The sequence below is a fragment of the Lytechinus variegatus genome, chromosome 2, assembly GCF_018143015.1.
Source record: "Lytechinus variegatus isolate NC3 chromosome 2, Lvar_3.0, whole genome shotgun sequence".
NCBI lineage: Eukaryota > Metazoa > Echinodermata > Echinoidea > Temnopleuroida > Toxopneustidae > Lytechinus > Lytechinus variegatus.
In genome coordinates, this window is record NC_054741.1 from 64,038,805 (window position 1) to 64,053,085 (window position 14,281).

Genomic DNA, 14,281 nt, shown 5'->3' on the forward strand with positions numbered 1-14,281 from the left:
GGGAGCCATGTGGGATTTCTTTACTCTCTCGGCAGTCGTTCTGTTAACACTTTTTTTTAATGATTACTGGGGTGTTTGATAAATCCATACGTGTACATTTTATCTCTTTGAAAAGGCATATTATCTTCTCGCTCTTACGCTCTCTCTTCTTATCTTTCTCCCACTTAATCTCTCTCTCTACGCCCCCTCCCTTTTCTTAAAGAAAGAAATTGTCACACAATTAAATACGTTCCGATGTTTTTTGTTTTTAATACTGGAAATGGCATTATTCTCTATTTCATTAATTTTTTTAAGTACCAAAAAGGAAATGATGAAATGATGTGGAGAAAAAAAAACGTGAGCATAACTTCATTGCATAAACAGCTTTAATGCTTAGATATTAGTCACTCTGCCTCATGTTTTTTTTTCTTCTAGGTTTTATTTCAAAGCCACGAAAAAGAGCTTCCTGCGACGTGAAATATAAATCAGTCTTGTGACCTTGACACACCTGGCATAACTTCCTATTTGACCTCCGCTTTAACCTCGGCTGGTTGGAACCCTTAACCACATTGTCATGTTCGTGGAAGCATACGCGTAGGATGGAGAAGATAAATAAAATATTCGTGTGTGTAGACATGAAATGTGTATAGCACGGGCGTTAATCCCGGGGGATGGGGGATACATCCCACCAATTTTCGGAGAGGCGGGATAGCATGTACAATCACCCCCCCACACACTTTTCAAGATAGAAAAAAAAATATTTTTCTAATCATCAAATGGTTAATGATACTATTAATGTGTGGATTCACCTTTAAATGCAGTCAAAGTGATTAAATTGGTCCAATTTTGCATTCGAAAAATGCAAAATTTCTCGCACAATTATATACATATAGCCCCGTGATGTGATAATTACACGCGTACACCACTTGAAAGTGAAAGTGGTTTGGGGGCAATTTTTTTTTCGTCCACCTACTGAAAATGTGCTCGCTCGCTATGCTCATTCGCCACATTGTCCATAATCACACTTCATGAAAGACGATTTTAGTCGTCATATCTTCCAACTACTGAAAATTTGCTCGATCGCTTCTCTCGCTCGCATTTGGATATTAACTGTAGTTCAGTAGTTTATAACACAACAATAATTTTTTATAGCAATTTGAAAAAAAATCCTTAAAGGCCTTTAACTGAAAGATAAAATGACTATGTATACAGTTACATATATCCCCTTATACATAGCCTTAGGTATGGGGGCGTCCCCCAAAATTTTAATTTACAGGTCAATATATTGCTTTACCCCCCCCCCCCCCGCCACCACTGCTCGGATAGGATTTACGCCAGTGGTGTAGAGAAGAGGAAATAAGATGGCGGGAATGAGAAAGGGGATACAATGAAGGAGAAAGGAGGTTAGAAAGATGCGAAGGGATCGAATCAAGACACGATGATGGGAAGAGAGCCAGGGTGGGCGGTAACTTGCTATCAGAGGAGGCAACACCCCCAAAACGTTGCGTCATATTTTTTTCCACCATTGAATTATTGGGCTATTGTAAATTTACACGGCCCGGCTAGACGTCTCAGTTACCCTTCTTCCTTTTTCAATTACTCCCTCTCTAATTCCTTCCTCTTTTTTCAAACATCAAAAAATTATAAAAGGGGTGTCACCCCTTTTCCGCGCCTTTGGGGGAGAAATGGGGAGGGAGAATGGTAGAGAGGGTGGGGTAGAGGCGGAGACAAAGAGAGGGATAGTGTATTTCAAAAACATTATCTGGATCACCATTTGCATTTATACTTCGGGGTTGGGGTGAGGATCGATGGAGATTCTCGCTCATTGCGTTGCATCATAATAAAGAATTTTTATGGATTTTCCATGAATATATCCAACCGATTTAGTATATCAAAATACCAAACCTATGGCAGAATATCGAAAGACTTCAACTTCATTTTTATATTTTGTGGAATATATTTTTTTATAGTGCTCATATATTTTCCAAAACCGTATAAGCCGAAAACGGAAATATTTATCGAAATTGCCATAGTTTTTTTTTCTAAATTTGATAACAGGCCTGTGCCATTAGTATTTCCTGCAGTACATGTTCCGAATCATTTATTTCGACCTCATTAAAAAATGAAGTGCTAATTTAGCACTTAATGTCCTTGTATATAGTGACTGCTTTTTGAGTGCTGATTTTCTAGTTCAAATTTGAATGACTAAATCAGCACTCAAAGTGAAGTCACTATACAAGGACATTAAGTGCTAAATTAGAACTTCATTTTTTTTTAGAGTGTGCCATGTAGGCCCATATGCCATGATATCAGCACTATTGTATGAATATATGAATATTTTTTATATTTCAATATAAGAGTATATTATGACGATCGAAGGAGGTAGTCAATTGAACATTGAAATAAAGTTTGATAAACTGCATGCGCATAGAGGGTGATCACTTTTACATCTGGGGTCATTTCCTTGTTCCAGGAGAAAAAAAACGCACTCTTCCAGTTTTGCACCTTGGCGCTCTCCTTATATACAGGCCATAATAATTTACTAAAAATCTGTCGAGACCGCCCCCGCCAAGCTGGCAAATGAGGTTTCATTTCTCCTACATAGGATAGTCATTTGCAGCATAACGTTACGCATCAAGCGGCAGTCACACCATGAAACCAACTGAAGTCGAGAATAGTATCGTCACTGCCGAACCTGGAATCGTAAATGTTTTGTTTAGTGTGGCTGAGTTAAGCTGGGTGACTGTATATTCGTCGGCATCGAGCGGAAGGCTGAACTCACATCCGGGAGTGGGAATCAAAGTTCGAGAGGAGAAGAAGCAAAACCAACATTTCTTATCAATGCACTTCGTCTTCTCTCTCACTTCTGCCTCAATAATCTGGAAGGTATAGATGAAGGAGTATCATTTGATGTTTCATTTGATGTTAAGCAGTCTAAATTGTTTGCATACACGATGGCGATCAAGTGTTTGCTGTTGCTCATTTTTCTTTCCGACGTCGTTCAATCCATCGACTACAATGGACGTCGATCTTACGATGAGGATGATGAGTTGAGCGATTATGATGAATGGTCGTTTGTCAACTGGCCGACATCGTCGCCGTCGGCGATGCCCATGGATGCAACAGATGTGTGTGATTTCCAGAAATGGCAGAAATTCGTAAATTGCAGCGAACGAAATCTCACCGCAGTGCCGTATAATATCCCAGCCGACACACAAATTCTTCATCTTGGGTTTAATCCTCTCTTTCGACTGCGAAATGATAGTTTTACCAATCTCACGCAGCTAAGGGAACTGTACGTCGAATCAGCTGAACTTACAAATATTGAGAGTTCTGTGTTTGTGGATCTGGGTGAGTTAGAGATCCTTGATCTCCATGGAAACTCATTTTCCGATCTACCAGGTGATCTGTTCGTCAACAACTCTAATCTGATCGAGCTCAACCTTGGTCTCAACCGTTTCGATTCGATTCCTTGCGAGACACTCATGCCTTTGACTCGCCTGAGGAAGCTCTTGCTTTTCTGGAATAACATCAACAGGCCATACTGCGAACAATTTCCTAACCTCGCGAGCGGGGCCATTGTTAGCCTCAGTAGAAATAATATTCCCGTTATGAGACGGGGTAATTTTCAGTTTCTGGAAAATTGTACGCTATCCGGTTTGTATCTTGGAGGGAATAGAATTACTGCGATTGATTACAGAGCTGTAGTTTCTTTAAAAACACAAGCATTGGATATGAGTTATAATCCGTTAAGTGAGATCGGCATAGCAAGCTTATTTTATGGTTTTCGGATGAATGACATGTTACGATCGATGGAGTTACGATCATCTTTGATTAATTCAAACGATCCTTCAACTTTTATATTTCTAAAGAATAAAACGATAGACTATTTTGGGGTATCTTCAAATAAATTTACTTCTATACCACTTTGGTCGAATTTTCTAAATCGTGTAAGAAACTTGTCACTGGCCGACAATTCCATCTTTCGAATAAGCAACAGGGTTTTTCTCGAAATGACTGCACTTGAGGAAATTAATTTGGAAAATAACCAAATACTACGACTGGAAACGTTGACTAATGAAACCCGATGGAATGCAACTCAGCTGCGCACTTTCAAACTGGCGCAAAACCGTTTGGATAATATCCCAGACAACGTTTTTCTTGGTTTAGAGAATTTGACATCACTAGACCTACACTCGAACCCAATCACTTACTTAACCGTCGAGTCTTTGAACGGTTTGCAACAACTTGAAACCTTGGATCTGTCTGAAACAAGATTGACAAGTATTGCCAGTGGAACGTTCCAATTCGTCCCTAATCTTAAAATCCTTAATTTTCGAAATGCAGACTTGCGCCAAGCAAATCCTCGATATTTTCTTATTGATATACCAAATCTAGAAAGCATAGATCTCTCTGGCAATAGCCTTCAGACATTAGATTTGTGGAATGAATATTTTCAGGTTTCTATCTTCTCTGGAAATACACGCCTGAAAGAAATTCGACTTGACAACAATCCATTTATTGTTGATATCCCCGCCAGAACGTTTGAGAACTTAACATCTTTGTCAATTCTGTCTCTAAATGTTTGTGGATTAAAGTCAATTCAAGCAAATATTTTCACCACTTTAGTCAATTTAACTTCACTTTCGCTCAACATGAATACCATTTCACAATTGCCTACGAATCTTTTATGGAATCTTAAAAGTTTAGAAACATTCTCCGCCGCTGAGAATTCATTCACAACCCTCGATAGTTCTATTTTCAAACACACACTTTCTTTGCGTTATATATCTCTTCCTAACAATGCGATAACATTTATAGCAGGCGACTCCATGTCGCATCTTTCTGAGCTGAGGACGTTTGATCTCCATGGCAACCCGATTGCCTGTACTTGCGCATTGGAGCCTTTCTCTGATTGGTTGAAAGTAACTAATGCCTCGTTGATCGGCGAAGAGCGCACTCTTTGTTCACCCTCATCATTTGAGGGTGTCGTAGGAAAATCAATCCTTGACTTCGAACCAACTACCTTCTGTGGACCCAATATTGCTCTTCTGGTGAGCATTCCAGCTCTCGTCGTCGTTCTCATAGTAAGCGTGGCTTTATCGTTTCAGTACCGGTATTGGATCCGATATAAGTTATTCATGCTCAAATTGTCCTTGTTTGGATACAGACGATACGAAGAGCGCGACGTCGACGATTACGAGTATCACATCAATGTCATGTTTGCCGCCGACGACCAGCCGTGGGTCGATGACTATCTCAAACCCATCATCATGGGTCATTTTCCAGAGAAAGACATCCACAACGATATGGTTTTCGGGGACGAGGATTTGATTCCCGGGATGTACTACTTAGACGCTGTCCACTACTCCGTCATTCACAGTTACAAAACGCTTCTTCTCCTCAGCTACGCGGCCATCCGTGATGAATGGTTCACAACCAAGTTTCGTTTAGCGCTTGAACACGTGAATGAAACGCAGGTTGAAAAAGTGGTCATTATATTCTTGGAGCATATTGATGATAAAGATCTTCCGTTTTTGGTTCGGGTGTTTTTAAGCAAAAATAAACCTTATTTGAGATGGACAGACGATGAAGCAGGGCGGGAATATTTCAAAGAAAGTCTCGTCAAATCTGTAAAAGTCAATATGCGTTGTGATAACACGATTCCGGTGTAAATGTGGGGGTACTATAGTGGCGTACCGTGGGTAGAGGCATGGGGGGGCAATCCCAGGAAAAATTTAAGTCACAATAGCCAGGTATACTGACATATTAGAGACATTTTAACATGTTTAAAACTGTGTCATTTAAACTTATAAAGGATATGTACACTGTTAAACAACCCGTGATTTTACAGAGAAATAAAAGAAGATTTTGCAGAAAGCAAATACAGAATCATTCTGTAAATTCATAAAACATGATTTTTTTTCTGCAATTTAACAGAACAGGTCTGTTTAAAAGGTGAAAAGACTGTTTTATTCAAGGAAATTTGTAAGATGCCATACACCAAATACCAATTTCCTGTAAGATTACGCAATCTGTTAAGATTATAGGTGTTCTCGAGACTCTGCTGCAGGAACTTCTTTTATTTCAAGGATAAATTTTCTAACAGTGTATCTCACTGATCAAATATTGCGCGCGCTAAGCGCGAGCTGATTTTTTTTATTCAGACCTATATAAGCAAATTTTTGTAATCATCATCATACGTACCTGTCTCAATAAAATAAATCTAAGGCTTGTTTGTAGAAATTAATTGATACTAATCATATTTACTAAAATAATGCGAGTACGGCAGCGAGATAAGAATTGTCGACATTCACACCAGAAAAAAAAGGACATTTAAGGATTGTTTCGGAATTTATGAAAAGCAGACATCACCAATCCACTAATTGAACGTAAGCACGGACTGGAAATGTTTTATATTCAGACACTAAAATAGGGCAATCATTTTGAGTGGTCATGAAAAGAAGCAGATGTAACTACATAAAATAATAACAGCTCGAAGTGCAAGGAAATATATTTTGTGTATAAAATGGATCTTTTAGTACCATTATCCCTTTGAATGGGATTATTTATCTCATTTCATTCTAAGTGCTAATTTAGCACTTAATGTTCTTGTATAGTGACTGCACCTTGAAAGCTGATTTAATCATTCAAATTTGAACTAGAAAACCAGCACTGCGCAAAGTGCAGTCAGTATACAAGGACATCAAGTGCTAAATTAGCACTTTATATTTTAGAGTGTAAATGGACAATGCGAGAACCGAGAGTGATTAATGCATATACCCTAAAGTAAATTATGTTTCATAAAGTTATGAAAAAAAATTATGTAATATTTATTTGGGGGGGGGGGTTGATTGGAGGTGGGGGCGTGTGGCCCTCGTATTTACGCCACTGTGGGGTACAGAAAAGGACCGACGGCAGAGTCAGTACTTGAAAAAAATATACTCATGTTAACTGTAGCCCAAATTTACATTAGAATCGTATAAATAAGGAAGTAGACCTCAAAGATTTTTTAAGTATTGTAAATAAGTTTTTCTCTTCTTCTTCTCCTCCTCCTCCTCCCTTTCTTCTTCTTCTTCCTCTTCTTCTTCTCCCACTTCTTTCCTCTTCCTCTTTGTGAATATGACAGAACACCACTCAATAACTAATCAACCGTCAAAAAGGGACTTATCATAATTGTATGATGCTTATTTTTTGCCTTGATTCCCTAAATTTATTTTTGTTTTATAATCAAAGATCCATGGCAAATTTTGTATTTTCGGAAAGTAAATACGATACTACTGGCTTTCTGTTTATTGGAATTATGATTGCGATCAGAGTCAAATATATTACTCTTTTTTTTAAGTTGAGTCACACCCTGAGATATTTCATCAAAAGATGAATTAACAAAATAAGTGGGTCAGAGGTCCAAACAATAAATATGGACACTATTTGTTAAAAGCGCCTGGAATTTAATTTGATTATTCATATTAATGGAAACTTCTAATACATCATTAAAATATAATTTCAACTAAGTCTGAAAGAGGAGAGTAGGACTCCAACAAATTTAATATTTACAATTAAGGCATTCCAATTGTAATTTAGCAACGTGCAAATATTTGCTTGATGACGTCATCATTTAGATGAAATAGATATAGACCTAAAAATATCATTTACTGTTGAAGGGTCGATTATAATCATAATTCGCTATGTCGTCTTCGAAACATCAAAACCATGTTGACCCACAATTGAAGTGAAGGAAATTTGATTTGAATTCGCAACAAACAAAACTAGTAGTTTTTCCCCCGTTTTTTATTTCTTCAGCTAATAATGATGTCAAAATTTTGTTGGTTGATTGGATATTTGAGAGGCGGATTATATATTTTACAATTTGTTTGTATATTTATCAAGAACTGGGCAACATTAACCCCCCCCCCATTATTTATGTAAAGGGTCTGACTCTGGGTGTGGTGTCACCAATTTGGTGACATTCGTAATTCCGGAGGTTCGTTATTCAGAAGGTTCGAATATTCAGAAGGTTCATTATTCCGAAGTTCGTCATTCCGAAGGTTCGTTAACCTGGAAAAAAATAATGAAAATGAATGTTCGTTAATCCGAAAAGTGAAATAATCTGTGGCGAAGCCGGGGGGGGGGGAGAGGCTGGGACGAGGAGGGGGGGGGGGGGGTTGAAGCACCGTTTCATTTTCAATTGTTATGAATGGAGGATGGGAAGGCAGGGGGTGGGCAAAGTCAAAAAGGGCATTGTGGTCATTTTAACCATAAGATTATCATCTGTGTTATGTCGCTGTATGTTTTTAATAATTAAGTTGAGCAAAGCCTTTTGAAGTGATTTATGATTATTATTATACATTAAGGCTTTTTACGCGGTTTGGAAAAATTTTCAAATCTGAAGTCTTAAAACTCGCTTTTTGGTCAATTATGGGGTTAATTAGGCCATACTGTTGAAAGGGTATCACGCGCGAGATGTTGCGAGCGCTTATCGCAAGCTAAAACTTGTGGAAATTTTAATAGGAAATGAAAATTAAATTCCGAGCAGTTCTCGTTATTATGAAAAAGATGTTTATCTAACATAGAGATGTATATATCTCTATGTTATCTAACCAAAGCATTAACGCAAACACGATACGCGAGCTGAAAATTTAGGATATTCCATATAAATAGAAATTCTAAGCATTCAAGAAAAAGGATGAGTTCCATCAACATAATAATTGAGGAGAGCGTGAAGCGTGAGCATAAAAAAAAGAGATTTTCTAACCTGAAATTTATTATGTTGTACTTCAAAAAAGTATTTAGTTTAGAAAAGGGGCACATTTCATTTTGAATTTTAAAAAAGCATTTCCCCTTTTGAAAGGGCATTTTTTTTTAACATCACCATGCAGCAGAAGCTGATAAAAATGACATCCCTCCTCTAAAAAAATCCCCTAATCTTGTGGTCACATGTGACCAACATTATTCTTAATCCATTCGCTCGATCAAGCAGCAACATGCTTAGATCAATGAAAAATCAAAATTAAGATGTTTGATCCAAGTGCCAATTCTTGAAGCAATACAGTCAAGCTTGGACTACAAAATGCACATGCATAATCCTCCGTTGAAACTATTACTGCATTAAATCATGTTATTTCTTAATTATAACACCGTTTTTGTTACAAAAATTAATTAACTTCATTTTCGGATAAACGAACCATTTTTGGACGAACTAACCTTCGGATTATATAACGAACCTTATTTTGTTTTCGGACTAACGATCCTTTGGAATAACTAATCTTATTTCGTTTTCAGGTTAACGAGCCTTCAATATAACGAACCTTATTTCGTTTTCGGATAAACGAACCTTCGGAAGAACGATCCCTATATTGTTTTCGGATTAACAAACCACTGATCTTTTTCGTATTAACGAACATCGAGGTATAGGCAATGTACCTGTTTTTTAGTCGGAATTACGAACACTCGAAATAAAGAACTTTCGAAATTACATTAGCTTGATTAGAACAAGTACTTTAAACCTTTGTAGTTATGATGATTCATCTATTTTAAGCTAAACATTTTTAGTGTTGTAAAATGAATAATCTCTCTACATGTATATTATTTTAAAACATTGTTCATTTTAACATTTCCGCTGACCATTGTGTAGCTAAAAGTTTCTGAATGGCGTTTTCGTTTCCTGTTTGTCTAGATAGCCTATATGAACCGAATCCAAGAGTGATTACTTTTGAATGGGAACATTTTCCTTATAAGAAAGATAATAATAGGTTTAGTCTGATAACTATATTTTAAAGTAAAAGAGGAAAGGAGAGCGAAGAAAACAATATGTTTAGTATTTGAAGAATATCATCGAGTATGTTTTCAGCATATTCACGATTTCCGATACTCGACAACTCTTTTGTTTTTTCCTATTATTGGTCGACATTTTGTACATTTTATAAAGTTGGAACGTCGATCAACAGTTGATCGACAAACAATTTTGTCGCACATTTTTACTCAGTCGTTCTGTCAATAAAAAAAAATCATTTTCGAACATATTTTAGGCGATGAATGTGTGATATAGAGGAATAACCCCCCTCCTGTTCGTTAATTGAATTGTGTAAATTAAGCAAGGCCTATATGATATGATGTGCTTTATATTTTATTTTTCAAAACACCAAAGAATAGTTTGATGTGTATTCATGTCTTGTATTATGAAACTATATGACAATGTATTTTTCCTTATGTGCTTTAATTCTTTAATAGTGAAGTGAATAAATTAAACATGCAAGTGTAAAGGATAAAGGATTTCAAAGAGAGCACTGTATTCATCACTCTTAAATATGAAGACGTCATAAGTTCTTCAAAATTACTAGTCTAGAAGTTGAGGATAGTTCATGAATACACTCTGTTTTTAATGTTTTCCAGATATAACTCTGTCTGTGTAGCAGGGGTATTGTCACTAAAGTGATTGTACATTTCATGAAATGATTCCCTGCGTTTGCGTCAATGGCAATCTGTCTTTTCGAAGATCGGATATTATTTCCAACTTGGAATATAATAATCATATAATCACCACCATTTTCACCATCTCCACCGCTATCAACAACAAGATTATCTACAATGAGATGATATGATGATGATGATGTTTTAACTGATTTCTAAGAAAGAATGAATGCTTGCAAGCAACCAGAGACGGACGGTTTAAGGTCCTCTCCGAAGGACCCTGTAATGAGGATTAATGCGTGTTACCAAAGGGCACTGGCGCACCAATTGGGAATCGAACTCGGGTCACCGGGATCCGAAACCCCGCTCTACCGACTGAGCTATTGCGCCTCGAACAATATCATCATCACCATCATCCTCTTCTTCCTAATCATCATCATCACTACCATACCTTCATCGTCACCATCTTTTTCTCAAACAGCATCATCTTCATCATCTTCATCATCACCATGCATTTGTGACACAGGAGACTCAATTTCACCGATCACCTCGGCACCTATAGCCAACACAAGGGTACTACTGCTGAGGTAATTAGAGCGGGGGGGGGGGGGTCACTGGCATCATCATTCACCAACATCATCTTCATCCCGTTCAACACCACCCCTATCAATAGCAATATTTTTTTCAACATCATTGCAAAGATATTTATCCATATTCTAGCCAGCACTTTTCAAACTATAAGAATCAAAATGTGAAACAGGAATTCCCCTTTCGTGGTTTACAGGTATGCAGGTGTCGTTTTGCAATCACATGACTATTCATGATGAAACCAGAACACTTTCAGGTGACATGTAAACTACGTAATGTCTGTGTCAAATTAGGAGAATGTGGATTTAGGTGATAAATGTAATTGGGTTGAAATGTACATTGGATGTTCTACGTACACATCGTGAAATGGTATATTTTGAAAAATGGAAGAAATGAAAAAGAAATAAAGGAAAAAAGAAAGAATATCAAAACAACAAATAAAACTGACATATGAATAAATCTACGTCATACAAGAATGAATGTCCAATAACCATAAATATTTGTATATATGTTCTGTATTTTTATTGAAATTTGGACTCAAGATGCAGAGATCTTAAAAAGCAATATTAACAATTTATGACTAGCCATTCTTAATAATGCATTGTTATCAATGTTTTTTCCCCATGCCTAGCCAAAAATAAACATAACAATTGCTAGTACAATGGATACACGCAACAAAAAATGTGAGTGTTGAGGGGGTGGAGAGGAGTGGGGAGGCAACGACAGGGGTACCTTCGACCAAAAGTATTTGCCCTATTGCAATACAAGTTATGACATAGTAGTGTATGATCAGTTATCTCATTGAACAAACTGACTACTTCGTGATTTATATCACTAATTACCTTTAGTGGAAGTCGTTAAGCAGGCCCAATTACCAATAAATTGACTTTTATTTCACTCATTGAAGTTAACCCATCATTGTTGATTGAAAATCAGCTCAATGAGCTGTAAACAAACTTCATAAGACTTAGTGAACTCGTCTCTATAACTTTTCTTCACAGCTACAAGATCCAAGTCAGTGCTATCACTGCTTGATATTATCCTAGTCATCCTGTTCAATGTATTATACATATATAAAATTGCATCTTTACGGTGTTTTTGAAATGTTTATATAGAGAGATGGAATCTAATTAAAGTAATTTGGAATGAAACCAAAAAAATATATCTGAATAAGAAAATGAAAACAATTTGATATTGTATTATATCTGAATAAGAAAATGAAAACAATTTGATATTGTATTTAATGAGAGAGAAAAAAGTGAAAATTCATGAGTGCCAAAATGTAAATATAACAGTATTCTACCTTTTCTTGCTTCATTAAGGAATAACAAGGGAAGGTAGACATCCTGTTAATTTGACAATGGTACGTGTTTAGGGAAACCATGACAAGGTTAAGACTTCCTTTAAGAATTTCAATTCATGGATTTTTTTTTTCAAACCACAATGATCATGAGATGTCGTTATTTCCTGTTCTCTTGAAATGCTAAAAGGAAGTTTATGACAAAGCTCACATTTCCACTGAGTAAAAAGCAAAATTTTCCTGTCATCCACTGTCATAATGAACTGTTCTTGTAGAGTGCATTATACCAATCAAAATGTCTCAATGTGTATCAGGAAAATTAAAGAAGAAAAGATGAGGGAAAGCTGATATGGTAATGCTCTGATGGGTACAGTTATCATTTCAATAAATGTTTTCAAAGCAGATTTGAATTGTCTAATTGTATAGACTTTCCTTAAAGTGTTCAGGATGTTATTCCAGAGTTCTGGCGCTTAATGCACAAACCTGTTTAGCTTTTCATATAAAACCAATACTATGTCTTGCCCTACATATCTTTTACATAATGGCATGACAAGGCAAAAAAACTTAGTCAGCTGAGCTTTCGATTCCACGTAATATTTCAGAACACATTTAGAATAGTGGTTTCGTGTTTTGGGTGTTTTTTTTATATAAAATGTTCATTTAATTTCATACCCAAGGCATGTAAAAGGACACAAATGGATAACATATTCAAGGAACTGGATTACGATACTCATGTGTGTGATCTTGTAAGGACAAGTGTTCCTGCCAAAGACTTGGTTAAGAAGTCGAGCGCCCCTTTCATTAAGATGTGAAAAGTACCAGCAACTTATATTTGTATGGTGTTTCATTTGCTCCTATTTGCCATTGCAAGGAAGTATGTTACAAAGTCATGACTTCCTTCTAGCCTTATCTCATGAAACAGACAATTGACCAAAACATGGATAATACAAATGATATCTATATCTGGCACTATTCCAAATTATCTCTCTGGAGCCAGCTTAAGCAAAAATGTTAAATGGAATTTTAAAAAAAAATAGATCGGAGTCTAAAAATACAAAGCTCACCGTAGGGGCTATTTTCATAATTAACTAACGATTATGACACTTATTGATTTGCATTTACGTTTCCTTTTCCTCAGCCCAACATTTTGAAACACTCAATCATAAATGTTCTTCGCAAACACTTTCAAGGAGTCCTGTTTTTAACCTTTTTTGTGGCGCATGTTATGTTGACCTTGGAGTGGATAAGTTGGGAGCGCTATTCAAAATGACTATCGAGTTGTCATTTTGCATTTTTTTATCAAACCGGTACAGCATCATTTAAAGACGCTTTAATAGAATCAATGTCACGTTTATGCTTCCCCAGAAACATAAACAATGATTTCCAATCAGAGCTTGAATAAAAATACGAGAGTAGGCAACGATAGTTTGAAATAGATATACATCAAAAGAATGATTTGAGCATGAAAAAAGGAAATGTAGACAACACTACAGACAGGTGGGCACTATAAACGCAGAGTGTTTAAAAATTTTCTACTTTTATTAATTTGCTTTCATACAATTAGCTTTTTACTATAGCTAAAGCACTAAATGGAGATAAGTGTACTATCAAAATTATCTTCTACAAGTCTGTAACATGCCTTATATAAATCATGAGTGCAATATATGAGGATTTAAAATGAATTACAGTGTAGTGTATTAAATCATTTATGGAACATTCCATTACTTTTCTTGGGGGGTGTTATAAATAGTTTGCATGACCAAACAAACTGTTGTGGTCATAACTGACAGACTAGTAGAGAGGTACTGTGATGGTATACTGTAGCTCTCCACACCACTTCAATCTGAAACTTGAGCTAGACTCGTCTCAAGACCCACTGCTGATAGCTATGTCAATTAGTGTCTGTATCTGCAGACTAGGGAATAAACATGCCTCCCATCACCCAAGAACTTATAAAACATGGGCCTGAAGTAATGACGCAGTAAACTTCTTACGTCTTATCAT

At 36.5% G+C, this 14,281-nt stretch overlaps 1 protein-coding gene across 1 annotated transcript; it reads left to right on the top strand.

The window, feature by feature from the left end:
• The first annotated feature begins 2,357 nt into the window (after window positions 1–2,357).
• On the top strand, window positions 2,358–5,882 carry LOC121408626 (slit homolog 1 protein-like). Its single transcript, XM_041600157.1, has one exon. The coding sequence runs from the start codon at window positions 2,934–2,936 to the stop codon at window positions 5,652–5,654; it is 2,721 nt and encodes a 906-aa protein (XP_041456091.1). The 5' UTR covers window positions 2,358–2,933; the 3' UTR covers window positions 5,655–5,882.
• The last annotated feature ends 8,399 nt before the right edge of the window (window positions 5,883–14,281 follow it).